We start from the raw sequence: 20,488 nt of genomic DNA, 5'->3' as shown, positions 1-20,488 counted from the left end.
TGGCCCTGCAGCCCTTTCCCCTGCCGTGGAGGCTGGCGGCTGGCCCACTCACGCAGTTCATCTTGGCACCAGGCGATGACCATGATGTTTGAGGTGCAGGACCTGGCAGTGGCCTCCCCAGCCACAGTATCCCGCTGTGGTATGGTGTACCTGGAGCCCAGCATCCTGGGGCTCATGCCCTTTGTCGAGTGCTGGCTGAGGCATCTCCCTGCCTTACTCAAGCCCTTTGAGGAGCAGTTCAAGGCCCTCTTTGTCAGCTTCCTGGAGGTGAGTGAGGCCACGGTGTGGCAGCCCAGGTGGGGCAGCCAGGTGCTATGGCCACCAGCCACAAGAGCTGGGTGTCCATCCCCTGCAGGGGTCCATCACTTTCGTCCGGTCCTCAGTGAAGGAGGTGATCACCTCAACCAACAGCAACCTGACCATGAGTCTCCTCAAGCTGCTGGACTGCTTCTTCAAGCCCTTCCTGCCTAAAGAGGTGCAGCTCTGAGCAGTGGGCTGGGGGCCTTCTCTCCTCACCTGAGGGCCCTGAATCCCAAGTCCAGCTTCCTGGAAGAGAGAATCAGATTGGCTCACATGGGTCATGGGACACCCCGTCCAGTCTGCTGCAGACGCAAAACTACGGCAGAGGCCAAGGGTTGCCCCCCCACCCCCTGGCTTCCTCAGGCCACTTAGTTCTGTCCCCGCCTCTGTCCCCAGGGCCTCAAGAAAATACCTCCCGAAAAGCTGAGTCGCATCCCAGAGCTGATCGAGCCCTGGTTCATCTTCTCGCTGATCTGGAGTGTGGGTGCCACAGGGGACAGCGCCAGTCGCATCAGCTTCAGCCACTGGCTCAGGATCAAGATGAAGACAGAAAACGTGAGAGGCGGCAGCTCCTGGGCTGGGGTCCAAGGTCTGGGATGCGTACGCTGAATGCTGGGTGTTTTGGGGCCGTCCCCCAGGCCCAGGCCCTCAGAAACAAGTAGCCACACAAGCCACCGGGTCTCACCTCCTGGTTTTCCCCCTGGTCCTTCGCAGCTGACCTTGCTCTTTCCGGAGGAGGGGCTGGTGTTTGATTACAGGCTGGAGGACGGCGGCATCAGCAGCACCACTGACAATGAGGACGATGATGAGGGCAAGCAGGTGACTGCAGACCTGCCCAGGGAGGGCCGGCACAGGGAGGGCCCCACTGGGTGGTGGCTGTCCTCCTCGATGAATAGTGACTGCAGAGAAGAGGCTGCATTGATGGTCACAGGTCTCAGGCTGGGGTTATTTGCATCATCTCCTGAATCCTCACAGACCCACAGGGTGGTTATTATTGTGCCCATTTCCCAAACAAGGAAATTGAGGCTCAGAACTGTCGCGCCCAGCTAGTCGGTGGCAGAGCTGGACTTGAACCTGGGACTGGGAGTTGTCAGAGTGCCTCCCTTCCCAACCATACACACTGCCTCCCCTGTGTTGATGCTGAGCCCAGGGATTAATCAGCTCAGTTCTACTTAAAAGCCCCATTTGCCCAGGGGCTGGGCTCTTCAAGGGTGGGGGAGCCCCATTTCTCCTCTTAGCCAGCGAGGGTCCCATTAGCCTACACTCATGGGATCAGGACTCCAGCCCAGAAGGAGGAGGGGCCAGAGAGGCACCTATAGAGATGATTACTGCATAGGGTCCTGCTGGGGGTCTCACGGGGCACGTTTGAGTCTAACCATCAGTACCGTTCCCAGTGGGACATTTGGGTTTGACCACAGTGAACACCCCCATCAAGGGAGGTCTGCAAGTTGAGTCAGGGCTGTGGGTGAAGGGATGCGTGCAGGTGGGGATGGTGGGGGAGAGCGGGCCAGGTGACCTCTCAGCATCTAGGTGATGCCAGCCCCATGGTTCTGGCCCTCACATGCTTGGGTAGCCTAAACTAAACAGCAAAGACCTTTGCATTCTGGGTTGTCCAGTTCCCAGAGTACTTCCCTCATGCAGAGGCCCAGAGACTGGCCCCACTGAGGTAGCTGGATGCAGGGAAGCCTTCACTTGGGCAGCTGTGTGCAGAGAGCCCCCCATTCCTGGAGGTTTGTTCTGGGAGTCCCCCACCCCGTGCGGAGAGTGGGCACAGGGCTTCCTGTTTCTGTCAGAAGCAGCCCCTCACCTGGACCCTCTTGCTGAGTCCCAGCAGTGCCGCTCCTTGCCCTCCTGGTGCACTTGGCCAAGGGTGAGACGGGGAGAGGCTCCAGGCCCACCCTGTGCCACCTGTGGTTCCAGGTTGCCTGGGTGAAGTGGATGGACTCCTCAGCTTCGTTCACCATGATGCCAGATACCAACTACTGCAACATCATCGTGCCAACCATGGACACCATCCAGATGTCCTACCTGCTAGACATGCTACTCACCAACCACAAGCCCGTGAGTGCCCCTGCCATGCCCTGCTTCACCCCACCCCAAGGCCTAGGTCAGGAGTGGCTGGCTCCCACACTGACAGGGCGGCAGCTCGTGCTGCATGCTGGGCCCTGTGAGAGCGCTCTGACCCTGTGCCCCCCGCTCTCCTAGGTGCTGTGCATCGGGCCGACGGGCACAGGGAAGACCCTCACCATCTCCAACAAGCTTCTCAAGAACCTGCCGCTGGAATACATCAGCCACTTCCTCACCTTCTCTGCCCGCACCTCAGCCAACCAAACCCAGGACCTCATCGACAGCAAGCTGGACAAGAGGCAGGCACACTGGTTCCTTCCTGGGTCCCGACGTCCCCCAGCCTGGCTCGGCCAGCTGCTGTCCCCCCTCCCCTCCCGGGTGGCCCTTGGGCTCCCTTGCAAACTGCTCTGGAGCCTTCTTCCATCAGGAATTCCCGCCGAGCCCTTCTGTGGGTGCTCTCCCTGGGCTGGGCACTCGGGCGGAACTTGTTATCCATCTGCCTAGAGGCAAGACTCAGAGCAGCCAGGTGTGATGTCCCAGGACTCTCAGAATGGGACAAGGAGTTGCTCAAGAGGCCCAGCAATTCGGGGTAGCCTGAAGTTAGTGAGGGTTTCCCAGAGGTGGAGCTGCCATCCTGCCACCCTGGATTCCCTGAGGACCTGGTACCCGTGGGTGCTGGGCTCACACAGCCCCTTCCCACAGGCGGAAGGGCGTGTTCGGGCCGCCCCTGGGGCGCAACTTCATCTTCTTCATCGATGACCTGAATATGCCGGCCTTGGAGACATATGGCGCCCAGCCGCCCATCGAGCTGTTGCGCCAGTGGATGGACCACGGTGGCTGGTATGACCGCAAGATCATCGGTGCGTGCCGGCCGCCCGGGCCAGCGGGGCGGGGCTGGGTGTGCTGGGCAGGGCCAGGGCCTCACCCGTTAGGCGCAGTAGGCACAGGGCCTGGGCCCACAGGACTCACAGAGAGTCCACGGAAGTGTTTTAATGTCTTTTAAAATCAAGGGGAAAATGAACTTCTAGGTCAAAGAACATTTAAAATGCATAATATTAATATATTTGTCTATGTACCAATACTGTGGTGAATTATAATTTTTAATATATATATATTTTTAATGGAGGAGGAGGCCCAAGAAGGCAAAAGTGCCCAGGGCCTACAAAAGTCTTAATGTAGCCCTGGGCAGGGCCTTCTGACTTCCTGCCCCCACTCCAGGAGCCTTCAAGAGCCTGGTGGACATCAACTTTGTCTGTGCCATGGGCCCCCCCGGTGGAGGCAGGAATACCATCACTCCACGGCTGACCCGCCACTTCAACTACCTGTCCTTTGCTGAGATGGATGAGGTCAGCAAGAAGCGCATCTTCTCCACCATCCTGGGCAGTTGGATGGGTGAGTATTGGGCAGGAGTTGGGTAGGAGGCCATGGGCTAGGGCAGAAGCCCCGGCCAGGTAAGCCACACCAAGGACAGCTGGGCAGCACTGGGAAGGGCCGAGTGGCTGAACCACTGACATCAGCCCTGGCTTCACCCCTTACTCAGCTATGTTACCTTTGGCCAATTCATGAACCTCTCTGAGCCTCAGTTTCTTCATCTGAAATGGGTGATAATATTAGTGCCCAACACCCCGAGTTGTGAAGGTTAAATAAGACACTGCATGTAGAGCATCTAGCAAGAAGCCCGGCATGTGGTAACTGCGGAATATATGATTTATACATATGTATACATGTATTTTCATCCATATAAGTACACGCATATATGGTAGAAAGGCTAGTGAAAGGATGTTACTTTTGTAAATCAGGAAGTGCCACCAAGATAGAATGGACAAAATGGTCCTGATCTTCCATGGAGCTTGAAGAAAAGTCTGTCCCAGGATGCAGTTTCCCCCAACCAGTCCACTTCTTACATAACACACACTGACCTTTGAACTCCACTTGGCACTGTGCCAGGTGGTGGGTAATGGGAGTCAGGCCTTCCCTCCTCTAGCCTGGCCTGCCCTGCCCCCCGGGGCTATAGGCCAGAACTTGCCCCCATGCCCAGCTTGGAGGTGGGGGCCATGTGGCTCTGAGGAGGGGGGTGATGGTCAGTGGCTGCTCAGGGGCTGCCCAGCTGAGCACAGCCGGTCAAGGTGGGCAGCAAGGGACCCACCTAACTCTGAGCCCCGTGTCTCTCCCTCAACCCTCTAGATGGACTCCTCGGAGAAAAGAGTTACCGGGAGCCCGTGCGTAAGTGCAGGCCTGGGCAGGGCCTGGGAAGGCCTGGATGGGGCAGGGGCACTGGTTCCAGGGGGAGCCCTGGACTCCAGTTGGATGTCGCTGAGGCCGGGTCCCAGGGGCCACAGTGAACCATCCTCAGGCTCCTGAGGGGACCTCGGGCCACTGCTAGGTTGCCCAGCACCGACGGCCTGCATAGGCTCATTCACCGTTACATGGCCGGTCAGTCTTTCAGTGCCTGGGTGAGTGTCCGACCCATAGTAGAAGCAAGGTGAATGCAAGTTGAATGAATGAATAAGGAATCCAACAAAGTCCCACCCTGTGTGAAGAAGCAGAGGCTGTGAGGAGAGGGCATGAGCCTGGAGCCAGGAGCAACCTGAGCTTGTGTTGGGCGTCCCCCGTGTGGCAGCGGATCTGCTGCTTATTGCAGCAGGGTGACTGGCCGCTCCAGACCTCCTCAGGCCTCCATATCCACTGCTGACCTGCACCCAGGCCTCCCTGGGCCCTGTCTTCTCTCCTGTTCCTGCGAACAGATTTCCCTGCTCCCGTATGAGGCCAAGCCCTCCTCTTAGGCCTGAGTCCCATCCCCTATTGTCTGCTTGACAGCCACCGACATCAGTGTTCTCTTCTCCACTGGGCCATTCCATCAGCGTGAAGACACGCCCCGATTTCTCCCATCTTAAGAACAAAACACAAAACAAGCCCCTCTCTTGGCCCCTCCCTACCCCCTCCCCCAGCCTTGGCTCCATTTCTCTGTCACCTTGAGAGCAAAACGCCCCAAGAGCGTTTTCTCCTCCTGCGGGCACCAGCCCTCCCTCCCACTTTCTCTTGAGCCCCACCAGTCCCCGGAGAGGGCTCTCGTCACCAGCAGCCTCACGGCGTCCAGACCAAAGGTCAGCTGGGTCTTCACCTTTCCCGGGCTGTCAGCTGTCTGTGGGGGTCACCCCTCCTCCTCCCAGTCGCCTTCCTAGGTGGGCAGGGGGCTTACTCTCAGCCTCTCCTCCCTCTAAACACACTCTTCTGCGACATCATCATCCCGCCCTGGCGATAAACCCCTCAGTGCGGATGCCACTGAGTCTGTGTGTTCAGTCCAGACCTCTTGCCTGAACCTCGGACCCACGTCTCCTCTTGAATGTCCACCGGGCGTCTCAGGCTGAACATGTCCAAACCCGAGCCCCTGACCCACCAGCACCTGGCGCTCCACTCGTCTCAGCTGATGGCCACTCTCTGTCCTTCCACTCGCTCAGGACAAGGGCCTTGGCACCATCGGGACTCGCTCGCTCTCTTTCTCTCTCAGGAGGTCCTGCTGCCTCTCCCTCCAGAACCCGCCCTGAATTGTGCTGCTCAGCACCCCAGCCCTCACTCATAGGCCACTGCAGCAGCCCCCCACACCCCGGTCTCCCTGATTCTGTCTTCACCCCCTGCATCTGTCTGTCTGTCTGGAGGTCTATCCATCCTCCACTTGCAGCCAGAGGGACCCATTCAAATGCTGAATCAGATCACATTCCTCCTCTGCTCAACCATCTCATGCAGACTAGAGCCCAGGTCCCGGCAGTGGTGGGCACCCCTCGTCACTGTCTGCTCTCACCAACCCCTTGCTAAGTCCTTAACCCCCCCAGGCATGCCCGCCTCAGGGCCTTTGCCCTGGCCATGCCCTCTCTGGAACACCTTTTCCAGTTCTGAACCTGCTTGGCACCTTAAGGCTTCGGGTCTCTGCTCAAGTGCCCTCCTCCGCAAGGCCTCCCCAGCATTTATGTCAAATCCCCCAGCCCTGGCTCTCCCCAAACCTCTCTCCACACATTCTCCATCGCCTGTTTACTGTCAGTCGGTTCAGAGTCTGTCTCCCCCCAAAGACAGTCAACTTGTTGGGGGTGAGGAGCGTGTCTGCTGGGGCCACCCACTGTACCCAGCACCTAGAACAGTCCCTGTGGTAATGGGTGAGCCCGCTTTGGGGCTAGTGAGCCGTCCTGCCCCTTCTTTGCTTCTTTCCCTCTTCTGGGGGCTCCCTCTACCCCAAATTCCCACTGACAGAATTTTGGTTCCCAGCAAAGAACTGGATCATTTTCAAAGCACAAGCAAATAGGTTATGTTAGTGGTGAAAATGCAAGGGGGTGATAAGCCCCCAAGGTCATGGCTGAGCCCCAGGCCTCCACGTCCACTGTGGTGCACTCCTGAACCCCGTGTGGGCCATGCAACCCTCCCCATGCACAGCTCAGAGTGGCATGTTTCAGGTCTGGCCCCATTAGTGTTCTCAATTCCATGAATGTGTCCCAGTGCCCCAACATATGGACAGGCTATATCAGTGATAAGGATATAAAAGGGGGGAGCTCCAGGTGAGAGATTCCTCACCCCATGGTGGGGAACACCAGGAAAACCTTGCTGGGGAAGTAGCATCCGAGAGGGCTGCAAAGTGGGCAGAATCCAAGCATGCAGGCTGGGGAAAGGCGTGTGCAGAGAACACAACACCGGATCTGCAGGGGCTGTGACCCAGGGCCACTCTCCTGTTCCCACAGCCGGGGCCCCCAACATTGCCCACTTCACGGATCCCCTCGTGGAAGCCACCATCATGGTGTACTCCACCATCACCTCCCAGCTGCTGCCCACCCCAGCCAAATCCCACTACACTTTCAACCTGAGGGATCTCTCCAAGGTCTTCCAGGGCATGCTCATGGCCGACCCGGCCAAGGTCGAGGTGAGGACCGGTGGGCCCTCTCCCCAGTGTCCAGCAGTGGAGTGCCCACACTGCCCTCACAGTCCTCCCTGGTTTTAGGCCTTCCTACCCAAACACTCCTCAGCCTTGATCTGGCCAGGCCCTTGGGCAGGGGGTGGAACTGGGGACACGGCAACAAGTACCAAGCCCCCAGGAGCCCTGCCTTCATGCAGCTGAGTCCCATCTTGCAGGTGAAATCCACGCCTAGAATGCTGGCTGTGATGGGATCACACAAAAGCAGGAGCCAGGGCATGGCAAGGGAGGGAGGGTTCCTGATGCAAGCCCTGTGTGTGAGAAGATTGAGGGGAAGAGTGAGTGGTACCAGGTGGAAGGAGCAGGAGTGCAGCGGGGAGCAGTGTCAGGTGTGCTGGGCAGGCTCTGTGGGCTGCAGGGGGAGAGAGTCCTGAAGGTGGTGGGAGCGGAGGGGTGGGTAGGGGGCAGATTTGCACTTTGGGATGGGGAATGGATGGGTCAGTGTGTGGGCCCGGCGTCAAGGGCACAGTGTGAACAGGACAGATGCCAGCCCTGGCCCTGCCCAGCTATAGCCAAAGGAGTCGAGAGAAGAGCTTTGGGGCTTCCTGAGGGCGGTCCCGTCACCCAGGGAGAGGCAGGGAAGTCAGCATGGAGGTGGCAGCAGGATGGGGGTAGAGTCAGAGGGAGCTTTGGAGTCAAGTGAGTGGTTAGATGTGGGGTGTCGGGAAGGTATAAGGAGAATCGGGCATTCCTCTTGGGCTTGGGGTTTGGGGAGCTGTGGGGACCCTAAGAGGGGAGAAGCTAATTGAGCTGGGAACCCCGCAGGCACAGCTGGGCCTGGAGCTGGGGGTGGAGAGGCCCAGGCGTCAGCGTGTGGACTCCACCCTCTGTGGAGACAGCAGACACCCAGGGCCCTGGCCGGGTCTTGGTGGGAGAGCCAGGCCCAGGTGCTTTGAGAGGTGGCCGAGGGTGTGGGGCCGAGAGCAGGCACTGACGCTGGGCGGCCACAGGACAAGGTGCAGCTGCTGCGCCTGTGGTACCACGAGAGCTGCCGCGTGTTCCGCGACCGCCTGGTGAACGAGGAGGACCGCAGTTGGTTTGACAAGCTCCTGGAGAGCTGCATGGAGCAGTGGGAGGTGGCCTTCGAAGAGGTCTGCCCCTTCCAGCCCATCCTCTACGGGGACTTCATGTCGCCAGGCTCCGACGTCAAGTCCTATGAGCTCATCACCAGCAAGAAGAAGGTGAAGGGGCCTGCTGGGGCCCGACCCCCGACCCCCGACCCCCGGGACCCCGGCCCTCTGCAGCCACTGCTAAGAGACCACCACGCTCTGACCAGAGGGTCGGACACTGGTCTGGAAGGCCAGCTCAGGGACTTCAGGCCAGAAGTTGCCTCTCTGAGTCCCATCTCCTCGCCTGTCAAATGGGCGCAGTAGGCCCTGCTTGGCTCTTTCCTGAGGACAAGTCTAAGGTTCAACTGAGACAGGCTCTGTAAACAGGGACACGCTATGCCCATTTGAGGGACTATTATCCCAGCCACACAGCCGCAGCAGGGCCCCGGGCGCTGCGAGTCTTGAGTCAAGACCCCAGGGTGGCAGGATGAAGCTGGAGTGCGGGGCCTCCTGTTGGTTTCTTCACACAGACCCTCTCCTAGCTCCCAGGAACTCCCACGGGGCCCCAGGTCGGTACATCCTGGTGAGCCCTCGAGGCAGCAGGCAGGTCTCTGACCCGACCCTCAGGCCTTGGTGTGTCCAGTGGGTCAGGCCTCATCCAGGCAGACCCGGCGTCTTAGGGCCAACATCCCTCTGTGCACAGAGGAGCAGGGCTGGCCGGGGGGATGGGGCGTTGTGCTCCCTTCGTTGGGGCACAGTGCACGGGGACAGAGGGAGGACCCCGCTCTCCCCGTTCCCCCCCTGCCGCCAGATGATGCAGGTGATCGAGGAGTACATGGAGGACTACAACCAGATCAGCACAGCCAAGCTGAGGCTGGTCCTCTTCATGGACGCCGTGAGCCACGTCTGCCGCATCAGCCGCACCCTGCGCCAGGCGCTGGGCAACGCGCTCCTGCTGGGTGTGGGCGGCAGCGGCCGCAGGTCCCTCACGAGACTGGCCTCGCACATGTGAGGGCCCCCAGGCGTGGTGGGCAGTGGGCGGCCGGTGGCAGACTCAGTTCCATTCATGTTCTTCCACATGTTCTATGCTGAGGCAGATGCACCTGGCCCACGGGCTTCTAGACCTGGGAGAGTAACCTGGGGTCCAAGGAGAGACAGCAGCAGTGCCCTGTGATGCTGCAGGGATGGGGGAGGGGTAGCTGCAGGCATCCAGGAGAGATTCCTAGAGGAGGTGGCCATGGGCCTTCTCTTCTAATCAAGGCTGGGAGGATGGAAGGGAAGGGCATTCCAGGCTGAGGGAGCAGCCTCAGCAAATGTCTGGAGGCAAGAGAGCAGGTTCAGGGTTGCGGGAGTCAGCAGGTCTGCCCAGGATGGGAACAGATGGCTGGGGTGCGGCGCTTGGCCTCAAGCTCTGGTATGCCTCCACCCAACCACCTGTCTCCAGGGCGGAGTATGAGTGCTTCCAGATTGAGCTGTCCAAGAACTATGGCATGACCGAGTGGCGTGATGATGTCAAGAAGGTCTTGCTCAAGGCTGGCCTGCACAGCCTGCCCATCACCTTCCTGTTCTCAGATACCCAGGTGCCACCACATGGGCAGTGGGTGGGATCCAGGGTGGGCTGGATACAACCCACCCCAGTGTGGCATCCTGGAAGGTGGTCAGTCCTTCATGCCCACGTCACTGTCAGTTGGGGTGGATCTTGGGAGGAATGGCTGGGACCAGGGGGAGGGGGCCAAACCTAGCCTGTCAGGGCTGGTGGGAGACATAGATCATCATTACTATGCCCCGAGGGTAAAGAAGGCCCCTGGCACCATGGCTGACCACAAGTGGGACCACACTCACTGGTCAACGGCTTCCTACCTCAAGGACCACAGGACTTGTGCCTGAGGTGCTGTGCCTATGGCCGCCTTCTTGGGGCTGCTCTGTCTGGAGCTCCCTAGATGAGGCCTTTCCCCAGGTCTGAGAGAAGGAGAGGTTGTGGGTCCAGGGCCTCAAGACAAACAGGGCAGTGCTTAAACCTGACTGGTGGTCAGGACTGGGCCGAAGCTGAAGCCCTGGAAGGCTCCCAGCCCTACTCCTATCCCCCGGGCTCCCCTTACATAGGCAAGTGAGGGTGCCCTCTGGCACTGACTAGGCCCTGGCCATATGAGATGGGTAAGGACCCATTTCTGCCTGTGGCCTGGTTTTCTCCTGTGAGTAAACTGAGATGTAGAGAGGCCTGGCAGGAGAGGAAGAAGACACCACATCTCCCACCCAGGACCCAGGGCCCTTCCACAGCCCAGCAGTGATGTTCAGAGTCTCTGCTGTAGGGCAGGTCTGGGTGTGAGTCCTGGACCACGACTTGTGTGGTCACTTGTGTGACCCTGGGCTTCTCTGAGCCTTAGTGGCATGGTCTGTGGAATGGGGCTCCTGTGAAGGTCCAGTGAGACCATGGTCATGGAGCGCAACACCCAGGGGCCATCATCAAGGCTCAGCTCCTCCATCCCCATCTTCCCCCCAGATCAAGAACGAGTCCTTCCTAGAGGACATTAACAATGTCCTGAACTCAGGCGACATTCCCAACCTCTACAACACGGACGAGCAGGACCAGATTGTCAACACCATGCGGCCCTACGTCCAGGAGCAGGGTCTGCAGCCCACCAAGGCCAACCTCATGGCCACCTACACCGGGCGTGTGCGCAGCAGCATCCACGTGGTGCTGTGCATGAGGTACAGGTGCCATTGCAACCTCGCAGGGACAGTGGTTCTAGGTGGGGGGGCACCTGGGCCTGCCACAAGGGGAAGTGGCCTGGGTCTGGCCACCATGCCATTGGGTCCAGGCTGCTGTGCTGTTGTGTCCTGGCTGCCATGCCACAGGGCTGTGAAATGACCCTGGGTCCTGGGTTCCTGGGGGGTGTAAGTCTGTGTCTCAGGGCCTCATTTGGACCCCCACCTCCCCAGCCCCATTGGAGAGGTCTTCCGAGCTCACCTAAGGCAGTTCCCCTCCCTGGTCAACTGCTGTACCATCGATTGGTTTAATGAGTGGCCGGCAGAGGCCCTGGAGTCTGTGGCCACCATGTTCCTGAACGAGATCCCAGAGCTGGACGCCACCCCCAAAGTAATTGAAGGACTGGTAGGTATCTTGGTGAGGAGCAAGCCCTTGTGGGGGACTGTGTAGGTTCGGGCTTGGGGTCACCAAGGCCTGGGTAAGAGTCCCAGGCCCACCACTGATGGGAAGCCTTTGGGCAGACAGCTTTGCCTGTCTAAGCCTCAGTTTCCTCATCTGTATAATGGGAGTGCCACAAGGTTGTCACGGTGATGCAGGAGGCTGGGCACACAGTTACACAGTCACTGTTTATCTTATTCCCTGAGGGCTCCATGGAAACTTTCTTTAAAGAGCCGCCTGATATAGGGACTTCCCTGGCGGACCAGTGGTTAAGATTTCGCCTTCCACTGCAGGGGGTGAGGGTTCAATCCCTGGTCGGGGTGCTAAGATCCCACATGCCTCTGTGACAGAAAACCAAAATGTAAAACAGAAGCAATATTGTAACAAATTCAGTAAAGAGTTTTTTAAAAAAAATGGTCCACATTAACAAACAAAGAGCCTCCTGATACAACCCAGAGACTACAGATGGGGTGGGGGGTAGATTTGTCTGGTCCAGCCTGAGAGAGTGATGGTCACCTGGGGGCCAAGAGCTAGGGTGAGCCCATTTCTGCCCGGCTGTGCTGAGGCCTTGGGCCCTCCCTCCCCACATCTACCGCCTCCGAGAGGGGCCCCACCTTAGGGCTTTCTGAGAGAGGCAGGTCATAGGGGCTGTGATAAGAGCACTGGGCCAAGAGCTGGGACACACCTGGGTCCAAGTTCAAAGTGAACTCTGCCCTTGACAACTGTGTGAACTTGAAAAAGCCCCTTGATTTCTCTGGGTCATGGGATTTTTCGTCTGCAGAATAGGTGACCTTTACCTGGAGGTCATGAGGATCATAGGAGAGAGTGAGTGTGAGGGCCGTTGAGGTTCCTGCACGTGGCTCCCTCCCCAGAACCAGGCTTCAGTGGCTTCGAGGGCACCTTGGTGCCCCATCTTTGCTGGGGGCTCTACAAGACTGACATCAGTGGTCTGCTCCCTCACAGATTCAGGTTTGCGTGTATATCCACCAGTCAGTGGCCAAGAAGTGTGTCGAGTATCTGGCCGAGCTGGCCCGCCGCAACTATGTGACCCCCAAGAGCTACCTGGAGCTGCTCAATATTTTCTCCATCCTCATCGGGCAGAAGAAACAGGAGCTGAAAACCGCTAAGAACCGCATGAAGAGTGGCCTCGACAAGGTGGGCCGGGGTGGGGCCTTGTGGGCAATGGCTAGCTGCCCGTGGTTCTGCCCATGCAGTCTCAGTCCTGACCCCGGAGGCCCAGCCTGGCCTTTCAATTGGCAGCCCACAGTGTTTAAATGGGTGGCTTCCTCCCTCACCAAAAGAGCAAAAGCTGCTGGCCAAGGGCAAGGCCAAAGCAGGTCACCCCAAAGATTTTTAGGGGACTGCTCCCTTCCTCTGGGTCCACTGGGCAACCTGGGGGCCACTGAAGCTGCTGGCCACAGCCTCTCACTCGTGAATGAGGGCGGCCCTGCAGGGACTTCTCCCCTGCCCCCTCCAGGCCTAACTCACTCTCTGGTCCCCATCACACCGTCACACCGGATTTCCTCTCTGTGCCCCCTGCCGCCTCCCACCCCCCAGCTGCTGCGCACTTCAGAGGATGTGGCCAAGATGCAGGAAGAGCTGGAGATTATGCGCCCCCTGCTGGAGGAGGCTGCCAAGGAGACCACGCTTACCATGGAGCAGATCAAGGTTGGGGGTGCTCCTGGCCCCCTCCCTGACGGCTGACCACGTCTGAGGATGCTCGGCATCCCCATGCAACCACAAGATCCCTAGCTGCCCGGCCTCACAGGTTGCTTAGCCTCTTGGTGCCCAGTTCCCTCATTCAGTCATGTGTTCATTCAACAAATGCTTGCTCAGAACCTATTCTTTGCCAAGTGCTGCACTGGGCAGAGGATATGGTGATGAGCAAGACAAATCCAAACCCAATAATCACAACACGGACTGAGTAACAGGGCAGCCACAGTTAGCGGTGCAGAGTCTGTCTGAGTCTCCCTCTAAGATCCTCTGAGTCTACAAGAGGGCCCACATTTGAGGGCCAGTCCTCACAGCAGCCTCCGCAGGTTTGCATATTCATGATGGCAGCTTTCTGGCAGAAACAATCATGTCCTGCTCTACAAAGGCAGTGGTATTGAAAATTTTTCCAGCAGATGGAAAGAAAGTGACTTGTGGGAGGGGAGTGCCTTTCTCTGTTCTGCATGGAGGTGCCCTGTGGGTGTAGGGGGTCCTGCCCATGGGGCAGTTATGCTCAAGCATGTAAAGCCCTGAGCCCCATGCCAGGCCCACGATGAGCACTCAGGATTGGAAGGGGTTCCTAGCACTCCCAGATCTCCATGGGCTGTCACAGCCGAGAGGGTCCTTAGAGAATGGGGCATCCCAACCCTCATTTCCTTCCACCTGGGGAGACTGAGACAGAAAGGAGAAAGGGGAGGAGGGCACACCTGTCCCTGACACGGGCCATCACTGGGTCCTCCCTACTTCTGGTTCCTAGGTGGACACAACCATTGCTGAGGAGTCCCGGAACTCAGTGCAAGCAGAGGAGATCAAGGCCAATGAGAAGGCCAGGAAAGCACAAGGTATTGCTGACGATGCCCAGAAGGATCTGGATGAGGCTCTGCCCGCCCTGGATGCAGCCCTGGCCAGTTTGCGCAACCTCAACAAGAATGATGTGACCGAGGTGGGTGGCTAGGCACCTCCCAGGCTTTTCTTGGCATCCCTCCCTGGAGCCCTCTTGGGTTCTGGCCCCTAGGCCCTCCCTCTACATATCCCTTGAGGGTCATGTGTCAAGAGATGAGGGCAGAACTAGAGCTTGAATCCAGCTGCCTGCCCTTACCTCCTTGTATCAGCCCCCAGGGCCCGGGCAGGTGCATGAGGAGGGCTTTGGGCCTTGAGAACTGAGCGTACAGGGCCTCGTGGCCAGGCCTGGGTATATGGGGGAGCAGTAGTTGCCATAGGCTAAGGCAGACCTCGGGGGATCCCCGGGTGTGCCCTTGGTCTGTAGTGGTAGGGACTTGGTTGGTGGGGCCCACACTGTCTGGCGGCTGTCCCTGCCTGGAGGTACCCACTCCGTGATGGACCTCCCCCTTCCCCACTCTTGGCCTGGCCCACAGGTGCGTGCCATGCAGCGGCCACCCCCAGGCGTGAAGCTGGTCATAGAAGCTGTGTGCATCATGAAGGGCATCAAGCCCAAGAAGGTGCCTGGAGAGAAGCCTGGCTCCAAGGTGGATGACTACTGGGAGCCAGGCAAGGGGCTGCTGCAGGACCCCGGCCGCTTCCTGGAGAGCCTCTTCAAGTTTGACAAGGTGAGCGTACCAGGCACCCGGCCAGCTGGGAGTGAGTGAGGGCAGGACCCAGCTGGGCAGAGAAGTGGGGAGAGGAACTGGCCCCCTTCCCCCCAGCGCTGGGGCTTCCGTCCTATCTCACTCTGCCTGCAACACACGCAGCCCTGTGGCCACAGAGCTGATGGGGCCAGATCCTGGCCCAGAGAAGCTCTCCAGCTGGTGGGGGCAATAGACAGACCAACCAGCAGATGGGTGTTGAGGAAATCAGGACCTGGGAAGTCTCCTATGCCCATAGGACATCACCCACAGTCACTCCAAGGCTCCGCAGCCTGGAGATTCTCTCTCCTGCCCTTTTCTCCCTGAAACCCCCATGGCGCTGGCCAAGACCTTCCCTGGCTGCTCAGTCATCACCTCTCCCTCAGCCTCAACACCTGAGGTTTAGTGCCTGTCTGTCTCTGGATTTCTCTGCCTTCCTGTCTATCTGGGGTTCTCAGTATCCTTGGGCATGCGCTCTCATGGGGCTGCTTAGGGTTAGGTCAGCCTGGAGCCCGCAGCCCTCTTGGAGGGCCCCTTTCCAGCCCAGAAATTAGTCCCACGCGGGCCGCCCCACCCCCCCACCATGTGTCAGTGTTGGAGCCCTGGGCATGTCCCAGACTGCACTGGGAGGGCAGAGACAAATGGCCCATCTCAGTGACAGCTGGACTCTGTATGGGCTTCCCCATCCCTCTAATTGAGCCCAAATCAGGAGGCTCACGGCCAGCACTGAGGTTCCCCTGGTCCCAATCTCTGACCTCTGGGAGCTCATGAACAATACAGATTCCTGGCCTCATCCTGAATTACAGAGCTGGATTCTCCCAGGGTAGGACAAGCGCTCCAAGAGTATGGTGAGCTCTCGGGGTGGGGATTATTACATTTGAACGTGAGCCGGGGTGGGCATCAGAACCACTCACTCGTCTCCATATAGGCCAGGAAGGAGCCCTTGTCTCTAAATGGGTTTTAAATGGGGCCTGCATATTATCAGATCTTCTTTTTTTTTTTTATTTTAAATAGTTATTTATTTATTTAGGCTGCATCGGGTCTTAGTTGCGGCATGCATGCGGGATCTAATTCCCTGACCAGGGATTAAACCCGGGCCCCCTGCATTGGGAGCACGGAGTCTTACCCTCTGGACCACCAGGGAAGTCCCTGTATTATCAGATCTTGAGGTTGTGTCATTTCTTGAGAAAGAAAAATCTCTGATCATATTATTTGAAATCCTGGAATACAGAAGATCCTCTTCTGGCCAGCTTCTGTGGCTTGTGTTTATTCCCTAGGGAGGACACCTGTACTGAGGCCTGCACGGGGCATAGCAGCAGGAGCAGAATGCCCCTCAGCCCTGCAGAGCCTTCTCTGTCCTCCCTGGGAAGCAGCCCCCTGAGCCCATGGTTCCCATCCCCAGGACAACATTGGGGAGGCGGTGATCAAAGCCATCCAGCCATACATCGACAATGAAGAGTTCCAGCCAGCCGCCATCGCCAAGGTGTCCAAGGCCTGCACCTCCATCTGCCAGTGGGTGCGCGCCATGCACAAGTACCACTTCGTGGCCAAGGCCGTGGAGCCCAAGCGGGTGAGGGCTGGGTAGACCTGGGGGGCAGGGGAGGGGGCGTGGGCTCCTCTGGGCACCAGGAAAGCTGGTCCTGCGCCCTCTGCCCACAGCAAGCCCTGCGGGAGGCCCAGGACGACCTGGAGGTGACACAGAGGATCCTGGAGGAGGCGAAGCAGCGCCTGCACAGGGTGGAGGATGGCATTGCCACGATGCAGGCCAAGTACCGAGACTGCATCGCCAAGAAGGAGGAACTGGAGCTGAAGTGTGAGCAGTGCGAGCAGCGGCTGGGCCGCGCCGACAAGGTGCGAGGGCCTGTGCTGTGGCCTGCCCCCGACAGGCTGGAAGGGCCCGGGTGGTAGGGGGGTCCCAGGGTGGCTGTCCACACACCCCACACCGGCCACCTCGGGGACTGCGCCAGGCAGGGACACCCAGGCCCCCGGCCCAGCCTCCCAGAACCCACCCCATGGGCTGTCCTTGCAGCTCATCAACGGACTGTCAGACGAGAGGGTGCGCTGGCAGGATACGGTGGAGAACCTGGAACACATGCTCGACAACATCTTCGGGGACGTGCTGGTGGCTGCCGGCTTTGTGGCCTACCTGGGCCCCTTCACGGTAAGGAGCCCCCGGCCCCGCCTTGAGGCCTCACCTCCACGAGGGGTGGCCTGAGGGCGGCTCTTCTCTCACTCATTCAACAAGCACTGCTCAGGCGCCCCGTCTGAGCCAGGTGCTGTTCCAGGCACTGGGGATATGGCAGCTCACAAAACAGCCAGAAAACCTGCTCTGGTGGGGCTGGCCTTCTAGAGGGAAGTGTGAGCTCACACTGCCGTGCTTGCTGTGTGCCTCTCATTCAATCCTCACAGCTGCCCTGACGGGTGGGCACTGTTGTTCTTATGCTGGTTTCACAGATAAGGGGCTGAGGATTGTGGAGGCCGAGGATGTTCCCCAAAGTGGGGCTAGAGCTCAGGCCTCAGTCTCCATGTCTGAGCTCTGACCTCTGCACAACTGCTGAGCGCTGGGGTACATACAGGGGGAAGTGGGAGGGCATCGCGGCTGTCTCGGTGGGGTGGCCCTGAGTCTGGCATCTCCCCAGGGCCAGTACCGCACGGTGCTCTACGACAGCTGGGTTAAGCAGCTCACGACCCACCATGTCCCACACACCTCCGAGCCCACGCTAATCGGGACTCTGGGGAACCCCGTGAAGATCCGCTCGTGGCAGGTGCCCACCCCGGGGGGCTGGAGCAACTGGGCTGGGCCTGCAGTGTGGTTGGGCTGGGCCAGGAGCCTCCCGCCTCCCTCCCACCCTCTTTCCTGGGTCTGCTTAGAGATGCGTCTCTTGAGCCCGCCCGGGGCCAGTCAGAGGCTGGTGGGTAGGAGAGGAGAAAGCCGAGCAAGTGGCACAGATGCTGGCTAACTGTGGGCAGAGAGGTCAAGGGGTGCTTATGAGAGTGGGGGTGGGGTGGGAGAGCAGTGTCCAGAGTGAGGGTTACGAGGTCGTGTCCGAGCTAGACCCTGGAGGACAGGTAGAGCTGGCACAAGGAGAGAACCAAGAGGCTTAGGCAGAGGCTGAGCGTGAACACAGTCCGGGAGGGCTGATGGGCTTTACTGGCTCCATGAAGATGGTCTGACTGAGCAAGGACTCAGTAGGCAAGAGGAACAACGGGCCCAGCGAAGGAGGGTGTCGGGAGCCAGCCAATAGGAGGGAGACCAGTACTGGGGGCTGAGACCTCAGGACTGCCCTCCACCCTCAAGAGGGTGCAGTAAGGAGAAGGGAAACACAGCCAAAGCACAAGGCTGGGAGTAGCTGATGTACCAGCTGAGCCTGCTGTGTGAGACTCCCGACCCAGCCCGGTCCCCCACAGGTTGCTGGCCTCCCCAACGACACACTGTCAGTGGAGAATGGGGTCATCAACCAGTTCTCCCAGCGCTGGACCCACTTCATTGACCCTCAGAGCCAGGCCAACAAATGGATCAAGAACATGGTGAGCCCACCCACCGGGTGCCACCACCCCACCCAGCGGGGCTTAGCAGGTGCAGGGGGAGTAGCTGAGCCTCAGGCTGGTTCTCAGCCCCCGCGGCCCCCACCCGCCCCCTGTGCCCACAGGAGAAGGACAGCGGGCTGGATGTGTTCAAGCTGAGCGATCGCGACTTCCTGCGCAGCATGGAGAATGCCATCCGCTTTGGCAAGCCCTGCCTTCTAGAGAACGTGGGCGAGGAGCTGGATCCCGCCCTGGAGCCCGTGCTGCTCAAGCAGGTGGGCCTGCAGCAGCGGGGGTGGGGGTGGCCCCCTTCCCCTGCCTCACTGGTGAAGCCCAGGCCACAGCGCTTGCCCATCCCACCTGCCACAGACATACAAGCAGCAGGGGAACACGGTGCTGAAGCTGGGAGACACGGTGATCCCCTACCACGAGGACTTCAGGATGTACATCACCACCAAGCTGCCCAACCCACACTACACGCCGGAGATCTCCACCAAGCTCACCCTCATCAACTTCACCCTGTCTCCCGGGTAAGCCCTTGGTCCCTGGGTCCCCCAGCATCAGCTCTGCCTCAGCCTGCCTGGCTGCCTCCTCCCACCCCCAGGCAGAGACTCAGTGGGTTTCCCCCTGAGGCCCTGCCAGCTTCCTCCCAGGCACTCTGCATTTCAGGTCTTTCTAGCCCCTCCACCAACTCCCTTTACTTGCCACCGTTTCCACCTGAGAAACCCCACCCTCAGATCATCCTGATCCCTGGTCAGGAACCCCTCCCGCAGCCTCCCTGGCCAGCACTAGCCCCACCTCATCCGGATACCCTTTCCCCACAGCCCTTGCTGAGCCCTTGTGCACTCACCCCCAGAGCTGTCCTGGAGCCCTGTGGGGGGCATACTCTGGCTCCCTGCACCCAAGCCGTTTCCTGCCCTTGCTGCCCTAAGCCCAGGCACTATAGCTTTTGCTGACCACCCACATAGAGTGCTAAGGCCTCCATGCCAGTGGCCACTATGAACCTCTCCACAGACAAGGGGGTGAAAACATCTTTAAGTCCTGTCCCTCCCCATCACCCCCAGCCCCCTCCTGCTGAGAGGGAGTTTTTCAGAGACCCCAGCAACTCACATGTTCAACTGCCTGGCCCCTGCTGGGATTCCAAGCTGCCACCTGAGGTCTCACTGAGAACTGGTCACTTTCAAGCCAGGCTCTGCCTTAGCCCTGCAGCCTGAGACGGAGGCCAGGCCTCCCAGGCTGACACCAACAGGGATGCTAGGCTCTTTGGAGCCCCGGGAGCACAGGTACATAGGTGAGCAGGCTCAAGGCTGGCCCTCCAGGGCCTACCAGGTGTCACAGACATAATGTCTCCTGCCCCTGGCAGTGGTCTAGAGGACCAGCTGCTGGGCCAGGTAGTGGCTGAGGAGCGGCCTGACCTTGAGGAAGCCAAGAACCAGCTGATTGTCAATAATGCCAAGATGCGCCAGGAGCTGAAGGACATTGAAGACCAGATCCTGTACCGGCTCAGCTCCTCTGAGGGCAACCCTGTGGATGACATGGAACTCATCAAGGTGCTGGAGGCTTCCAAGATGAAGGCTGCTGAGATCCAGGTCAGCAACTGCCGGCCCACTCCTGCCTGCCTCTCCCCACCTGCCCCAGGCCTGCGCCCTATCCCCACCCACCTCTGCCTGGTGCCCTTTGACAACCTACCTGGGCCTGACCAGCTCCCCCTGTACTGCACCCCCAGGCCAAGGTCAGGATTGCAGAGCAGACAGAGAAGGACATTGACCTCACGCGCATGGAGTACATTCCCGTGGCCATCCGCACCCAGATCCTCTTCTTCTGCGTGTCTGACTTGGCCAACGTGGACCCCATGTACCAGTACTCCCTCGAGTGGTTTCTCAACATCTTCCTCTCAGGCATCGCCAACTCAGAGAGGGCAGGTAGCCCTGGCACAGATGCACATGTTGACACAAACACCAGGCTCTACCCTGGCACAGGTGTGACACACCTGGATGCATTTCCACAGCGGGCACACACACGTAGACTCACACCCATGTCCACTCATACACACCCTCATCAGACTTACACTACGTAAGAACACACGCCCCTCCTACCCTCCTCGGAGCAAATGCCCCAAGGGGGTGCCCAGACTGCCCCTTTGGCTACTGGGGAG

General features: G+C 59.2%; 1 protein-coding gene across 1 annotated transcript in view; it reads left to right on the top strand.

The window, feature by feature from the left end:
• DNAH1 (dynein axonemal heavy chain 1) overlaps window positions 1–20,488 on the top strand; it is an 84,017-nt gene that overhangs the window by 57,465 nt on the left and 6,064 nt on the right. The window contains exons 37-64 of the mRNA XM_082348268.1: window positions 73–267; window positions 356–475; window positions 697–855; window positions 1,015–1,119; window positions 2,221–2,361; window positions 2,506–2,666; window positions 3,070–3,227; window positions 3,586–3,759; window positions 4,552–4,590; window positions 7,092–7,270; window positions 8,272–8,502; window positions 9,182–9,378; window positions 9,815–9,950; window positions 10,871–11,079; window positions 11,311–11,482; window positions 12,479–12,670; window positions 13,073–13,183; window positions 13,983–14,168; window positions 14,602–14,793; window positions 16,211–16,378; window positions 16,468–16,659; window positions 16,838–16,969; window positions 17,448–17,573; window positions 18,217–18,336; window positions 18,459–18,608; window positions 18,703–18,863; window positions 19,697–19,922; window positions 20,060–20,255. Of these exons, the coding sequence (XP_082204394.1) occupies window positions 73–267; window positions 356–475; window positions 697–855; window positions 1,015–1,119; window positions 2,221–2,361; window positions 2,506–2,666; window positions 3,070–3,227; window positions 3,586–3,759; window positions 4,552–4,590; window positions 7,092–7,270; window positions 8,272–8,502; window positions 9,182–9,378; window positions 9,815–9,950; window positions 10,871–11,079; window positions 11,311–11,482; window positions 12,479–12,670; window positions 13,073–13,183; window positions 13,983–14,168; window positions 14,602–14,793; window positions 16,211–16,378; window positions 16,468–16,659; window positions 16,838–16,969; window positions 17,448–17,573; window positions 18,217–18,336; window positions 18,459–18,608; window positions 18,703–18,863; window positions 19,697–19,922; window positions 20,060–20,255 (4,528 nt within the window). The remainder of the gene's footprint in view (window positions 1–72; window positions 268–355; window positions 476–696; window positions 856–1,014; window positions 1,120–2,220; window positions 2,362–2,505; window positions 2,667–3,069; window positions 3,228–3,585; window positions 3,760–4,551; window positions 4,591–7,091; window positions 7,271–8,271; window positions 8,503–9,181; window positions 9,379–9,814; window positions 9,951–10,870; window positions 11,080–11,310; window positions 11,483–12,478; window positions 12,671–13,072; window positions 13,184–13,982; window positions 14,169–14,601; window positions 14,794–16,210; window positions 16,379–16,467; window positions 16,660–16,837; window positions 16,970–17,447; window positions 17,574–18,216; window positions 18,337–18,458; window positions 18,609–18,702; window positions 18,864–19,696; window positions 19,923–20,059; window positions 20,256–20,488) is intronic.

This window comes from Balaenoptera borealis, assembly GCF_965194805.1.
Source record: "Balaenoptera borealis genome assembly, chromosome: 12".
Classification (NCBI taxonomy): Eukaryota; Metazoa; Chordata; class Mammalia; order Artiodactyla; family Balaenopteridae; genus Balaenoptera; species Balaenoptera borealis.
The sequence above is the reverse complement of the archived record's forward strand: the minus strand, read 5'-3'. Positions and strand labels throughout refer to the sequence as shown.